This window comes from Caloenas nicobarica, chromosome 3 (assembly GCF_036013445.1).
Source record: "Caloenas nicobarica isolate bCalNic1 chromosome 3, bCalNic1.hap1, whole genome shotgun sequence".
NCBI lineage: Eukaryota > Metazoa > Chordata > Aves > Columbiformes > Columbidae > Caloenas > Caloenas nicobarica.
Window position 1 is genome coordinate 121989439 of NC_088247.1, and position 16851 is coordinate 122006289.

Consider the following 16851-nt stretch of genomic DNA (forward strand, 5'->3'; position numbering starts at 1 on the left):
CTGTGTTTTGCTTTGCCAACTCCTGCCTAATTAAGAGTTTTGGCTGTCAAAACCTACTGACTAACTGAAAAGGACAGCACTAAAAATATTATATGGTAGCTCATCTCAGCCAACTGGAAGTTAGTAGACAGACATAAAGCTCCCTAATTATGTTTCTTTACGAAATTACAGCTACCTACTGAGAGTATCTATCACTAATGGTGTTTTTCCTAATATTTCAGCTTCACTAGTTACTCCTGTGAGGAACTATCTTCACATCAAATTTCAGTTAATTAAAAATGTAAGACAAAATAAGGTGTAAGTTATTTAACAAATGAAGTTTTAAGAGACAACTTTTTTTCTTTGCTGTTAAATCATTTCTGATATTTTGAAGTGTTCTTTGAGGGTATCTTGTGCATGGAAGAAACCTGACCTGGGGACTGAAAAATAAAACTGACTTAAGTCTTTTCTACAGAAACAGTCCGAAGCATAACATTGCTTTTTCCTCTTGCAGAGCTTAAACCTAAATAAGCTTACCAGGAAGAAGGGCTACACAGCAAGTTAGAACATCTACAATGCACTGGCAATTTGAAAGTGATGTCATGAAAAAACACCATTAAAACGTAAGCATTTAGTATGAAAATGTTCTGTTTTGGTGACTGCTGTTTGTAACGTGTTTGAAACTCAAGCCTAGAAGCAGCGCTGGGACTGCGTGGGCACAGACACGATGGTGGATGTAATTAAGAAGCAGCCTATGAGCACAGGACGGTAATGCCGCCCATCTGCCAAGCCCCGCGCTGGCTGGCACGGCGCCGCCCGCCTGCTGCCGCTTCTGTTACCCACCTGATCCTTGGAGACCTGCTCCGACGGAGCGTTGATGCCAAGCTCTTCCAGAGGATAGACAATCTGTCGTCTCGGTCGCACGGGAACCATGTAATGAAGGGCAGATGTCAGGGAATGGGCCCGGGGATTCTGAAACTGAAAGACAGCGATCTATATTTCAGCAGAGAGAATGTCAGAACAGCACATCACAGATGTCTGCTGGATGGCTTTGCAAATACAAAATTCTTAGCTCTGCTGGCTAAATCTGAGAGAAAAATCAGCAAATAAACAAACATACTCAGAGCAGAGGAATGAATTGCAGATAATTCCTGACACTAATGAAGATAATTATGAGAGTAATTACATTACTATCTCTGTGGGAATGACAGATAAACAAGTGGTTTGGTTTATGGGATTTTTCAGCACAAGTATTTTCCCCAGGAGGATATTTTTCTCCATAGTGATCATGAATCAGCTTGATTTGACCTCATTAAGCTATGTTATCTGCTTACTGCTAACCTTTGCTTGTTTGGCAAAGAATGGTTATGAATTTATATAGAAATTCTATACCGACCAAAATGTCAATTTCATCCCAGTGATAAATGTTAATAAACTGGCATAAACCTGAAGTGAACACAAACCCTAATGCTAATGCGAATAGCATGCATCATTAGAAATAGCAGCATTCCATTTATTACTGCATGACTGGCTCTGTCATAATTTGTGACATAAAAGTTAAAAAATATAATTACAGGAAATAGAGAATGAACATTAATGCAAACTAAATTACGGTACTGTTCCATCTACAAATATTGAAAAAACTTGATACTACTATGTTGAGAACTGAGTAAAATATCGCATTCACCACTTATTAGAAAGCAACGATAAGCTGGAAATAGACCAGACTGAAATTATCAGGAACATTTAACTTTTCCATCCACTGCCATTAAATTGCATTTTTGTAAGTGCCTCTTAAGAATCTGAGAAGCTAACGCTACACAAGGACATTGGTTCCTCAAGAGAACACTTAATAAAACTCTGCAAAAGCGCACACTGGAGAAGCAGGAAAAAACATGCTTCTGGAAACGTACCTGTGCCTAACCTGTAAAAATCCCTCTGTTAAAAGGGTGGCGATTTCAAAACCACTGCAGTCGCTGAGGACAGAATTCACCTCAGTCACCGTCTAAAAGCAGTTGCTCACTTCACCTGGCCATGCAGACCCCCTTGTCAGAGCGGACGGCTCCGGAGGGCAATTCCTTCCCTCCCGAGCCAGGCAGGTATGATGGATGGGTGAGCTGCCCTCCACATGCACCATGTTGTCCCCTCCAACGCTGGCAGGAGCCAACGTGATTAGCCTGGGCCAGATAGTAGCTTTAGATGGCTACTCAAGACATACATCAGCATTTTTCAAAGAATCTTTTGCTTCCACAAATTACGTTCTTCCCAGAAACAGATTTTCTCACACAGCATTAGGTTCTTATGGTTTCTCCCGCAGCACTTGCAGAAATATAAATCATATTTTCAATGACACTGAGGTGCCCAGGTCCCACTGACTTCTGAGAGAACAGTCCAGAGTACTGAAATCACTTCTCAAGAGTTCTTATAAACAATCTGTGTTTTTAATATTGTCCTGTTTACAGTCATTCACAGAAGGAAAGGGAAAAATAAAGTGAGCAAAGGTGACAATATTTCGTATTAAAAATACAAATAACTTTTTTCTTACCTCTCCTTCCACATACTGTGGATAAATAGGATAGTAAAGAGAAGATTTGTGGGCCAAGCGAAGAATCTCCTTTAGAAAGTGTTTTGTATAATGATGAAATATAGGATTTAAGGCAAAGTGGTAAAGATGTCCATGTTCCTCTTGCTGGTAGTAATTGAAATTAATAAAATCTTCAATGTTGTAATGTGATCGAACATACTCAATATCCTGGAAAGTAAGAGTTTGGAATTCAGTAGTGATGAGACAGCTACATTGACGATATTTTAGCAAGTGCTTTCTATCAATTAAGGAACTAAATATGAACACTGAAATTGAGCGCCTTTGAGAGTTACTCTCAATTAAAGCACAACGACTGAAAATATTTTTATTTAAATCTTTTTATTGTATCAAAATCTATTCTTGCAGTCGCCCACCTTTATTTGCAGGGAATGTATACTTGACCCTTTCGCAACAGTATCTTATACAGGTTAATAGACATTCATGGAGTGTGGGGAGGGGGAAGGAAAAAAAACCAAAAGAAACTGTTTTGCCAAATTCAAGACAGAAAAATCTAGACTGTCCTCTCACAAAACAAACTGACTACTCTTTGCAGCATCCATGGCAAAACTGCTTATTGACTTCGGAAATGAGGGGGCAAAATAAGCGATTACAAACATATTTAGAGCAGAATGGCTTTGTGCTAAAGAACCAAAAAGAGACATAGGACGCATACGTTCGGAATTCATCAGCAGCTTCTTGCAAATAACAGGATGATTTTTTTTAATCAGTGTGTTAATCATTACCTATGAGAAGGGAAATAATATAGTCCATATAGTCAGGAAAGAGAGAAAAATATTTTACAGGTACTTTCTGTTAAGCACATGTACAGCAGCAAGCATGAAACTCAGCCTTTAGTGTTGAGGGCTAAATGTTACAGTTTTCATACAACACAGAAACAGAATTTACCATTTCATCTCTAATAACAGAAATACCAACTATTTGATCCAAAACTTCTGCTACGAAAGCCTGCACTGGGGTCCCATCCTGCAAGGCAAAAGCAACACATAGCACACTTCCTATTTCATTACTAGTCTATCTTTTTAATTGTAACGGTGCATTTCACCACGCAATCAGAGATAAAATACTTTCCTTTCAGTGCACATTCTACATACTACCCCAATTAAACAACCCTTCCTTAACTCAAGGTGTAACGTTTAACCAAGGGACATGGCTGGACCCTTGACTAACCTTCAGTTCCAGTCAGGATCTAGCTGCTAGAGGAATGCTACAAACACAGCCACTAAGTTAGCCCTGGGTTAAGTTCTGATCTTAGAAAAGAATATTAATTAAAACATATTCTTCATCAATGATGGGCACACATCTGGCCACATTATGGGAAGCAGAAGGAGGCCCCACCATGCGACAAAACACAAGGACGTGTTCATCACACAACCAGACGCGTGCACAAGAAAAACTAACAATGCAAATCAGGCTGGGGGTGACCAAAAATGCATCCAGCCTGTGTCTGTCCCCTCCGGAGAGGGCAGCTGGTTTAGCCACAGCTCACATTAACTCTCAGGTCAGGCTGAACACAGCCTGTAACAACTGTTGATGCTGGCTTGAGCACCTATATACATCCAGCATGCTAGCTGAGAGTAACGTTATCAATTCTGCTTGTATTTCCAAGTATTTATCCATCCTGTTATTTGCAACAAATACTCACCGGATCCCTGCGAAACAGATTAAATATCTCTAAGTCATTCAATATATTTTCATTCAAGCTAAGGGTTTTAACGAGCATTTTGACACCAAGTACGTCACTGGTTGTTGCCCTTCTTACATTAAACGACCTATAAGGAAGAAAAAAAAGAGGGAGAGTGTGAAAGTTCACTCTGTGACAAATTAAAGACTGCAAATCCCATGCTTAAGACAACATGCCTTCCACATGCACCGACCATGTCTTTTAGAAGCTGAAATGGATTGCTATATGACTATTGTTCCAAATGCAGATATTAACTTACTGTGTGATAATCCATGTACTTAGGGCACCTCGAGACTGCTGCTTTAACTGCTACTGAACACTCAGTCCTCATGCACCTACAGCCCAGGCCCACAAAGCAATAACTGGCTATAACCACAGACATCACCTAATCTTCACGTAAAAAAGAGCCAGCAGAGAGAGGAAGCAAATAATCTTTTCAAATGAAAGTACAATCCGTAAGTGCACATTGAGAAAGAATAGAAACAGTGAAAGATTAAGGAAGAAAAAAAAAGAAAAAAGAAAAAAGAAAAAAGAGAGAGAGGAAAAATAAAACAGAGAGGCAACTGTCATCCTTGGATATGGTACAAAAGAAAGGCAGTACCATCAATTGCTCCAACAAGAACAAATTACTAAGATTTGTGTTAGGCCTTGGTTCTTCAAACAGTAATACATGAGGATAAACTTACTTGCTTAAAATGTCTGATAGACACGATTGCCAATTAGCAATCACATAGCAACGACGCGGTATGAAAATGTCTGTGCAATGTATACAACCAGTAGCATGTAGCCATGGACAGGAACATCCTGGCACTTAGCTAGTTCACACACTCTGTTATAAAACACCTTTCCATGCACTAATTATGGAAAAAATTTACTACCCAGTGACACTGTACAGCAGTTGAGGAACTCTCAGGTTGCCTGTTAAAGGCATGGAGGCTTCCTGGCGAAACAAGGCTCACGTAATACAGACTTACAGACTGCTGTTCAAGGGACTGAACCACACCTTAGGTTCCAAAGATTAACTTATTTCACCCACAGTTAAAAAAACTTGCTATTCATGTAGTATAATTTCCATTCCCATTCTTCTTGTTTTCAGTTTAAATTTTTATGTGCTATTCTTCAGCCTCAGTCACATTGAGACTTATTTTGTGCAATACAGTTTTAATGAATAGCACCAGTACCCTAAAAAAACCAAAGCTACCAAATATCTGATCCGCTATGGGAAATTACACAGCTCAGTCTCACTGATCCTTTTCAACTCGATTATTTGAGTGCTCAAAAGCGTACATTTGCTTACAAAATTACAAACTAATCTGAACTAAGTGAGCGTCAGCTCAGTTTGCACCTTAGTTCACGGTTTCCACAGCCAGCTAACTCCGAGGCCAGGCCAGGCAGGCGGCGAGGCCGATGGTGAGCAGGACCAGGGTACGGTTAACTCGGCAGCCCGGTGCTGCCCGCCTGCCACACTGCTCAGCACAGCACCCCTGTCCAAGAGACGCGGTCCTGCCAGTAACAGACTAAATGTCTAAGATGAAGAAAACATGACATGCACAAAATTGAAACTTTTTTTAAAATAAACAAACCCACCAGATTTAGCATGAGTTTGGAACAGTAGGAAGGACAACCCAAGGTCTGTGCTCATTTCTCTTCCAGTAATGAATTAACTCATTTGAGATGCCCAATTCCTTTGACTGCTCAGAGACCAGGATGCTATTATTATTATGCTTTTTAGTGAAAATTGAGGGAAAGTATCCATTAAGCATTTCAGGCTATGCCTTGTCATCTCTTATTTTTTCCCCTTCACTGTTAAGTAGCAGACCTACACTTCCATTTGCTGCACTCCTGCTTTTTGTGTACTTAACACTTTTTCTCATTCCTTTTACAACCTTTACTAATCAGTATCTCATTTTGTACCTGTGCCTCTTCTGATTTTGTCCTTTCATGTCTTCATAGTCTCATCTTCTTACCCCTGTTTTTCTTTTAGTCCATTTTCTGTGACTTCCTTTTCACTCACATGCCTTTCGAAAGCCCTTGGTGCAAGTACAATATATTGATCTTTTACTTTTTCATATTTTGGTCTTATATCTAAGAGAGTATCTGCTGCTGTGCACTGAGTTTTTTCATTCTTCAGAAGCTTTCCAAAAGCTTCATCTGTTTTTTCCACAGTTTTTCTGATCCTGAACCTCAATGAAAGGCTATTTTTCCTTATTTTCCTGCATAGATGCAGGGAGTTTGGAAAATGCTAATTATTCTCTTTTCATGGAAGGGCTGGTATCATTTGGAATATGCACAGTTTAATCAGAATTGTAAGGGGTTTTTTAAAAACCTTGTTACCAAAGTTTAATTTTGACCAAAATCGCAAGAGGATGTATTACTACCAGTCCTACTGGCAGATTACTAACAGCTGCAACTGAGATTAACAGGAATTACTCCAGTGGCTTTCTCCTCATCCAGCTGGATTCTCACACTGTGCACACAAGCCCAATTCCACCCCACAGCAAAAAGCTTCTGCACAGTCCAAGAGTAGCTGGCCAGTTCCTGCATGAGCTACTTGTATACCATCAAAGGGTGATTAAGTATGCAATTAAAACCGAAGTATTTCTCTGAAACCATGCAGCATTTAGCTACATTAAGACAAAAAAACCCCAAACCTCTAGCTGTGCCACAGTTTAAGCTTGGTGTTTGGGCCAGTATAGGCCTGTCATACAAACAAAGCATTGGAAAAATCATACCATGTAACAGAAGTCATAGCAAGAGAGGGTTTGTGTCCTGATTCACCAGTATTTCAGACTACAGGAGTGTTCAAAGTACCACAGAAATTGAAAGGTATGGAATAAATGATTCAACACAAGAGAAAAATGGTATAAGATAGATACTCAACAATGAGGTTACTGCTGTGTTCTGCACGTTCCAGAAATGCATTACTGCATTTCTCTAAAGAGAGCTAGACCATGTTTCCAAGAACTAAATCTACAGCAGGCTTTTCAGTACTGATGTTACGCAACCTGACCCACGGCCAAAGGGCCAGTCGCTGCACCATGTTTCTGTGCTGGCCCTGGTCCACAACGAGGTAACTTCAGGAAGCTACTGGTCCACCCCAGTGATCATCTTCATTAAGGTAGTACTGTTCATACAAGTTTTAAATCAGCTTATTACACTTTTACTTAAAGGAAACTATATATAAATGCTGGCAGTCAGAAGATGCTTGCTTTTACATTTTTAGTTATATCATTTTTTGTCTCATTAAAAATCATGTCACTAACTCCTTTATATGATTGAAAACATAAGGCTATTTCTACACTGCCTAGTCTAGTGCTGTGTGGAGACACATCTGAGCAGGCTTAGGATCCACTCCAGAACAGGAAGCAAGACAGCTGCAGTAATGCCGCTAAAGACTCGGTTATTTAGCTCCGCTTCTAACTGCACCAGGCACAGTCCTGTCCTATTCAGCTACACTGTCTGGGGACTCGAGCTACCATTTTTGCAAGATGTTGTGCCATACCATGCAGAATACCAGCGTGGTCTGAGATAGCAAAGGCATACCAATCTGCTGTTAGGCTGGATGATGCAGGTATTACATATTCCATAAAAATAGCTCCGAGTACATAATTTGTCATCACGAGGCACATGACTCACTTGAGCAATCCCGCACGGTGGAACACATAAAGCTCATGATCACATTTGGAAGTACAGAAAGGGACAACTCGAACAAAACTCTGGATCAGGTGGAACTCTGGTACATTATGTGGCACAAGGATGACACAGAAGTCTTTGTCCTGAAACAGATTTGCAGACAATAAAGGCTCTTAGTGATCTCAATCTAAGCTTTACACAAAAGCTTCTGACAAGGTACAGCAAGAAAACAAACTGAAGGCAGATCTTACAATGTATGTTTACTCCAAGTGTTGCTTTATGTAGATGGCTTGATATCTGGGCAGCAAAAAGGAACTGATGAGCTCAACATTAAGCTGGCTCACAGAAATGGGTATTTTAGCTCCCACAGTAAAGATTTCTTAGTTAATATCCTGATATTCCCTAATGGTCCTTTTTTCCACCCTGCCCCCTCATCTTTTTTTCTTCAGTAGAATAGAATATTTTAGTTGGAAGGGACCTACAATGATCATCTAGTCCAACTGCCTAGCAGAAACATTATCTCTATGCCTACATCTTCAGGGCTAACATTTTTCCCTTAAAAGGTCCTTTTTTCTACCTTACTACTCTTCTAAAGTGAAATTTTAGGACAATGTATGTGTCTGGGATCTTCTGCACCTTTGCAGCCAAGTGAGACCATCAACTAGAACAGCATACCCTAAAATCCTGAACAAACAGCCAGTGTGTTCGCACAGACTGACCTGCCCTGCGTGCACGGCAGGTGTGATGACCACAAGTTTGTGTGTCTGCAGTGATGGCCAGCTTGTCCGGAATTTGGTACATTAGCTTGCCATAAATATAAACCTTCAGTGCCACTGTTTAGGCTATAGGTAAATACTACGGATTTCCTTAATACTGCTGCTTTCTAGGCTTTAACTCCACCTCTTTCAATGTATTTTCCCTGATTTTATTTTTAATTTAGGTACAGTCTGGATCTATACATGATTTTAAAGGAGTTTGAAGCATATGCTTTCTAAATCTGCATCTCAGAAAAGTCCCCATGGAACATAAACAAAGGACTTACGCACACAAAGTGCAAAAACAGCCAAGGAGGAGTTACTCCTGAGGGTAACTCAGCCCAGGGTCACAGGCCACACATACTCCTGGGAGCCACTGACTTACCTGGCCATTGTATCTAAATACTCTGGCTGAGAACTGCATTACCATCCCTCACACATACAGACACACACAAACTTTAAAACTTTAATTATACATACTGGAAAAAGCTTGAAAACATGATCCAAAAAATCCAGTGATCTGCAACCAAGAGTAAACAGCGGTAAATAAAGTGCCTACCAGACAGATCCTATACATTTTCATATTTACGCCCCTATAAGCGCAACAAACATTGATTCACAGCACTAATCAGACAGTCCTGCTAGTTCTTCATGGATCTGTCACAGATGTTGCATGCTGCACATTGGTTGTTGACTTCTAGTGTTTAAAGCATCATTATCAATAAGAACAAACCTGAACGTTTGATATAACATCAAACCATTGAGTTCTTCACTGAAAGGAAATAAAAAATTACTCATGTTATTGACGCCACCATTTTTCAGAAGCCACTCATGGACTGTTGGAGCAGCACTGGTACACAGCAAACACAGAGCAAGGGTACAAACAGTTGTTGCTAAGGTCCATGATATTTTCACCCAGTACCAAGAGTTCAGTCACTAACCACTTGGTAAACCTGTCCAACATATTTTATCAGACTAACAAGAACATCAATACTCTGAAATTGTTTTTGAGCACTTTCCTTCTTTCCACTTCTCACCTACTGGTTCAGAGTAATTCCACTCTGTTTTCCATGGTGACAGTGAAATGTGACATTCGAGTTTTAAGAGATATGAGAAATCTAAAATGTTCATCCTTTTTCTCCTGTAAGGATATCAAAGAGCTCTAAACCCAAATTGTTATGCTGAAACTCTATAAAATATTTTCCACTGTATAAAATGCGTCTCTTGAAGAAATTCAATACTGATTCGACCTCTCCTCCCTCCAGACCTGTAATTAAGTTCCCTTTAATTATTTCACCAATAATATTACCGAATGAAAAGAGAAATAATTTCTAATTAAAATACCTATGATTGAATGAAACCTGAAAAAAATAGCTATGAATATAGATCTGGATTGCGCTATTATATGTTCACCTATACAATACCAAATTATGACTAGCTAATAGAATAGCTAAACAAGGGAAAGGAAAACGCCATTGCAAAGTAGTTCTCTATTCTCTGGTATCCAGTACCTTCTTGGCAGCAAGGAATGCGAGAATAGGTGTAGGAGATTTTTCAGGGGGCTTTAAAAGGTATCAAATATCTGCAGATAAAGTAGCAACTTAGTTCCTTTGCATTTCACTTGCAATGCACTAACAAGCCACATGACAGCTCCAGATTTAAGAGATGGAAACATTTAGCAAATGTACTGGGTAACACAAATTCCCCAGTAGCAAACTTCCCTCGAGCGCTAAGATGCAATCACTCCTACACTTCACGAGAACTGTTTCTGGATCCATGCTATGCAGGGTCAGCAGCAGCTCCTTCAGGACAAGATCCCGAGTTCAGGGTCAGCAGCAGCAATCATTTAAAGATGAGAACCCTGTGTCTTCCCCCTACTGTATCGAATACTATAGTAGAAAACTGAATTCTTAACTTTTTGTCCACACAGTCCTACCAAAGATGGGAAGTTGCAGCTGGAGGTTGAAAATTTCAGAAAGTTATTAGTGGAGGTAAAAGAGAAATGAAAAAAAGAGGTCAGAAGAAATCCAACCTAACTTCAGCAGGTGCTGTCACTTTCAGATTTGTCCTAAAAATATAAGATTGAAAGTTGTTATTAAGATCAGGACAGCAGTAACTATTCAGCCATACTTACCTAGTTTCATGCTTCTCATCAACACAGAACACGTGGATACAGAAAGCATTTGAAGCTCCTCTGTACACTGGATGAAAAGCACTTTTTTCTGCTGTCTCAAGGAGATGTGTTGGTGAGGCTTTGGAATCTGTGCCTCTGCCATCATCTAACAGCAGTTCAGCATGGGAAACACCAACGGTTCCATCTTGCTGTAATAACAATAGACAAGTGGTCACTTATAATGTTTCAGAAAATATTTTCATGTCTTAATTAAAAGGTCCTGCATCATTCCTATCTTATAGTACTCCAAGCAGACACACAGGGATGTACTTTTTACTTGTCACGTTTTGACAAATACAGAAGTTCAAGGAAGTATTTTATATGCAATATCTACCTGTTTCTGAAACACTAGATAAAAGTGGCCTTTAAAAATACATACATTCTTCCTGAAAAGCAACATATTCACAAACTAAGTTACCATTATAATCCCTTTGTGAGGTGATAAAATATTTCTCTTTCAGAAATGTTTCTATATAAGAAATTGTGTTTCCAGATGCATATTGAAAATATATGAAAATTAAAACCACGCTGTGTTAAAGAAAATGGGATCAATGCACAGAATACTGTGGAAATGGAAATGAATAATAATGGGGAGAAAACCAGAGTAGCTTTGATACAGCACTGAGAGACTAGAGACAGATGCAGCCATTTAGAGTATCTCAGGATAAATCCTCTGCTGATTTATGCTGCTCCGACACACCTCATAGTAAAACTCTTTTATCAAGTCGAGCTTCCCTCAACGGAAAAGGCAGAGACAGAACATGTGCCCTTTACCTTCTACAAATTACAGGGTAAACTGAAGCTATATTGCTGCTTTTCAGCTTGGGTAGCTTTCCATCAGTACCACATTTTTAGCTCAGCAACACAGTCAAGTTTTGCTTCAAACGAGCTTTTAAATTTATCAGCATTGCTGTGTACAGTGGGATTACCTGCACAGCTGCCTCCTGACCACGAATGTGTGCAAAGGTTTGTGATGAAGCAGACTCTGTTTCTTGACTTGTTTGATTGCTTTTATCTCCATCTGATTAACAAAACAAATAGATACATCAGGCTTAAAAATGCAAGCTGAACCCTCGGAATCACAGCACTAACTAAAGAGTGTGCCAGACACGGCAGCAGGCCGTTGCCATTCCAGCAGGTGCTGCACACCTCGGGAGAACTGCTCCTAAATCTGCATGGTGATGGATGGGTTTCTTTAAAGCCAATGGAAATGGAGGGTATTCAGAATAAGAGAGCGGCTGATAATGCATCATACAAGTCACTCTTCAAGTTAATGTTACGGACCAAAATTACTTTAATCATCAACTTGGGAAAGAAACATTGAAATATTAGTGAATCCTATGTATTACTCCAAATAACCACCAAAATTACTAAAGCAAAGGGCAGCTACATTTTCAGGCCCTGAACATCTTCCATAGTTCTGCCATTCCTTAAATCGTCACCTCCCTAGTTTTACAGATAGGTTCACAGTTTACTTTTATATTTAAAGATAAAGCCCAAAATAGGTTTTAAGCACTAAACTCTTGAAGTGTGGGTATCGCTGCTGCAGAAAACACATCAGGTCAGGACACCCTTGCATTTGACGCTCCAGTAACACAAGAAAGTTGAAGTTCCTGAGCTCCAGGAGGAAAAAGCCTTCAAAAAACCCAGCACAATACAATTCTTCTCTCTCTGAACTTTACCTTGGAGAGCCCATCTAAGCTACATTCACCAACACAAGCATTGCTTCATATAGTAACGAGTGTGTATTAAAACAAAAAATACCTCAAAGGTTTAAAGTAATTTAGCCAAAAGTATTTTCAAAACTCTGTTATCTGAAAATCTGTTTCTCTGGTAGTAGAAAAGAATGCAGACACAACGTGCAGGGCAAGGAGAAACACAGGGGTTAGAAATCCTGGTCCTCCAGGGGTATCACAGATGTGAGACTTCACAGAAGTGATCAAACGCCGTCTTGATTAACCCAGCTACATTTCTCATTATAAACAGCCTTGCAGGTGTCAGAAGTTAATTAATGCAAGCCTCTTGTTGTCATGTAAATATTGATATGTTGTTTCTGACTTTCTACTAAAATGAAGCCCCTTAATGGCTCCACCATCCATTCCTGTCAAATGGAGCTACATCACTGTTTACATACATGCTGTACACAAGCAACTGGCAAGAACAGAAATATTGTTACACTAAATGAAGTAAGGAACATGAACAAAAAGAAAATAATTCAGTGACCGCTGGGTTGTTAGCAGAGGTAACAGTCAGCAGGATCAAAAGCCAGTTCACCATGAAGCCTGATGAAAAGCCCTTCAATCATTCCCACTGCATCAGAATGTTTTCTAGCTACTAATTCGTGATACCACAGAGTAACAACCAAATTACTGTAATTACCCCAAAACCTAAGTGGCATATCAATATTGTGTTAAATAGAGATTTTTGTACACTCTTTCATTATTATTCAGTATTACATTTTGAAAGGAAAAATAATATCAACCTGTGGTCTCTGCTTACAAGCTAAAGAGCCTGAAAAAATATCCTTACTATGGTTTTGGTTTTTTGTGGTGTTTTTGGTTTTTTGTTTGTTTGTTTGGGTTTTTTTGTGGCTTTTTTTTGTGTTGTTCTTGGTTTTGTTTGTTTGATTTTTGGTTTTGGTTTTTGTTTGTTTTCTTTGGTTGGTTTGCTTTTGTGTTTTGTTTGTTGTTTGTTTTTTAATGTTGGAACGTAAAATTATTCTACACAGGAATGCAGCCTGCATTTTAAGTTCTCAGCCTTCAAATTCACTAAAAGAAAGTCTACATCCTCTGTTGAGGTAAGGTGTCTAGTGAACCTTCACTGGCCTCACATCAATGGACAATGTGGCAGCAAATTTCTGATGCAGTAGCCTGCAGCAACAGTGCAGTTGTTAAAACAGTGTTCATATAGTCACGCACATGTTAGGCAATATAATCAAATATAAACTATATGTGACTGACACTATGATATATTCCAAGGATATAGGTTGGCCCTTATATTGGAAAGGCTTAGCAATGGACTATCTGGATGCAACTCTTACATGAGCTCTACATTAACCAAAAAAAGATAATTCCCTTTTCAAATTACATTTTTGATAAAATGAAAAAGTCAGAGAGGATGGGAATTTGGCTTATGAGTTGGTTGAGGGTTTTTTTGCTGTAAATTTATTAAAATAGCAGGCTTTTTTCTTTCCTTCCTTAATAGAAAAAAACCCAACCAAACAAAACCAAACATTACTGCTTTTCCTGGAAGCCTGAATGAATGAACACGGAAATGAATTTTGAGACACATCTCCTTCGATAATGAAACCCAAATCATTCAGAGAGAAAGGGCTATTCATTCCAACTCTGAGAAACATGGACTTTTTGGTTATAGTCATAGGTCAAATGTGTAAAAAGCAGTAAAAAGAAAAGCTGTTTATCAAATACCTACCATACAGTGCATATCTTTTCAATAAACCACAGCAGACTTCTGTAACTGTGACCAGCTAATGTCTTATTGAATTGGTATTAGAGTAATAATAGTATATATTTGGGATTTTTTTATCTTCTTTTTCCTTTCTCTGAAATTCAACCATCACAGCCTTTAGTTTCATTTCTATCTCTCTTTTTGGCCATACTAGGCAGGTATAAACAACAACTTATAATGTTTCAGGACAATCAGCACTTCAAAGTATTATGATTGTTTTGTTTATATTCTAACATATGCAAAGCTACAACAATAGTTTTAGTTATTCTTCAGTGATAATAGAATTAATATTACTGAGCAGTGAATAGCCATACACTAACTCTCATTTTACTGTTAAATTTCTACTGGCTCTTTCTCTGTAAGAACAGTACCAGTCAGCCTCTTCACTTATGATACTCGAGCTCTTTCTCAGGTGTCTATCTCTGAGACCGTCAGAGATCTGTGCTCAAGCTATCTGAAAAAGTCTGCAAATAATTCTCTCTTCCCAAAGCTGCCCCTTATGATTCCAAATAGAAGGATACTACTACTACTAAAAATCTTACTTCAAGGAGACACGTAGTATTGCAAACTGTAATAGTATCAACCATCGAAAGTAACATAGTTTTTAAATGGAAAGGAAAAATGAGATGAACACATGGGACCACTAATCAAGGTGCTTAATAAATTTCTGAAAAGCACTCAGATGGTAGATTGACCACAGTCACTTAACAAACCGAACAGAACAGTTGTTTATGCTACTTAGCATGAACATTTAGAAAGTCTCATAGATTTCCTAAATGTCAAAAAAAGTGTAAAAGCTGTATTGTTAAACCCTATAACCACATACTGACTGAGAGGCTGAGCAGCACAGAATTTGCCACAGCTGCCAAGGCAAGCACACAGCCATGGCCAAGGGCTTCACCAGAAGCAGGGGACAGTCACGGAACGGTAATGGTTGGAAGGGACCACTGGAGGTCACCGTGTCCAAGCCCCTGTCAAGCAGGGTCCCTAGAACAGCTGCACGGGCCCACATTCCAGCTCGTTTACAGAACAGACTATCCTGAGTGATCTTTCTTCCTCCCTCAGTCTCACTTTTGTTTCTATGTGTCTGTCACCTATTTTGAAATCATACTCCTGAAGCTCCAGGAGCACAGAATGATGCAGGAAGAGACAGCTTACTTAATCTCTCATTTACAAGGAGGAGGAGTCCATAGGAGCAGCTATATGGCTGGTTTTTCTTTCCCTTTCCCGTTCTGCGGAAACAGCTCTGAGACACCAGCTGGTGACTGCTCTGCAGCTCCCTGGTTGCCTTTTCTGCCTGCTGCTTTGTGTTTAGACAAGCAGATACGAACAACCTAATGGTGTTTCCTTTCATTCTATTACTGATAATTAGTAGATAGCAAAATGTTGCCCTTTTGCACAAAAAGCCCTTTGACACTGAAAAATAAAGGTGACAACTGTAAATCATTTACATGACACTTCTGTTCTACAAACAGGTGACATATTCATGTTACTGGTTTTTATCATCTGCAGCAAGGTAACTGCTAAATGTGGTGTTGTATCGTGCTCAATACAAAAATAAAGAGATAGTCCTTATCTTCCAGATTCTTGTAACCTAGGACTGCAAACAATAAGCAAGGAGAGCAGAAGTTGGACCACAAGGAAATTACACAAGTCAATGGGACAGCATAATAGGCACAGTTAATCAGCTGCTTAGCTATCAGACATTAGAACCAAATTTCAAAATTAAGTCTTCAATTAATAGTACAACTGTAGCTAATTGATATAAAATATACTTGATGCTTTAGCTTTCTGAAACTTGAAACTGAGGTTTATCCCATGCCTGCTATAGACCAGCTCCCCACAAACAACAATCACTTCCGAGCCAGAGATCAGGGCTCCCAAAATTTCTGTCCTGAATTAAAAAGCACCAGGCAACCACCTCTAAAACAGATACATTGTTTTGTTTTCTTGCTAGTAAACCTATATCCTCTTCCAACCTTTTGCAAAACCTATCAGAGGCTAGAAATAAATGCATCTTGAATCTATCCAGCATTTGAGAACACAGGTACCTTCTTGAATGCTTGGCTTCCGCGGCATCTTGAGGACATCAGGATGTGGTTTACAGAGGCCATGAAAAGGCCCCAGGTCAAAACACTCTTGAAACAAGGAAACATTTACTTGAGAACATACACTCATGAATCCTACTGCAGTGCCACCATACTGAAATAGAAAAGCAATGTCACACACATGTAATACTTGAGCATGTGATTTTAGATCAGGACAAAATCTGAACAAAAAATTGCTGAAATGTAAAAGTTAGTGTTCCATCTCTGGCTTGCATAATACAAAAATATAAAGGAACTATTTCAGCAAAAGATGCTTTTTTTTTTCCTTGTGTGTATTAGGACCTCTATATTAGATGTTATAATTATTTTGTTAGCTATGGCCTCTGAGACCATTAGGACTATATATATGTACCAAATAATGACATATTGTTCCAATAAAACATTTCTTACAATAAATAAAAAACATATCTTTTGACTATATATCTCAAAAAATGTATATTTTTTTAACT

The 16851-nt window shown here is 39.0% G+C and overlaps 1 protein-coding gene across 4 annotated transcripts in view; it reads right to left on the bottom strand.

Annotated features, from left to right (window-relative positions):
- Positions 1-16851, bottom strand: part of CFAP61 (cilia and flagella associated protein 61) — a 94702-nt gene that overhangs the window by 66144 nt on the left and 11707 nt on the right. For all 4 annotated transcript variants that reach the window (XM_065631662.1, XM_065631658.1, XM_065631660.1 and 1 more), the window contains 9 exons: positions 16346-16496; positions 11756-11847; positions 10788-10975; positions 9134-9173; positions 7902-8041; positions 4227-4353; positions 3470-3547; positions 2525-2731; positions 823-957 (listed from right to left, as the gene is read on the bottom strand). In XM_065631662.1, coding sequence (XP_065487734.1) covers positions 823-957; positions 2525-2731; positions 3470-3547; positions 4227-4353; positions 7902-8041; positions 9134-9173; positions 10788-10975; positions 11756-11847; positions 16346-16496 — 1158 coding nt within the window. The remainder of the gene's footprint in view (positions 1-822; positions 958-2524; positions 2732-3469; positions 3548-4226; positions 4354-7901; positions 8042-9133; positions 9174-10787; positions 10976-11755; positions 11848-16345; positions 16497-16851) is intronic.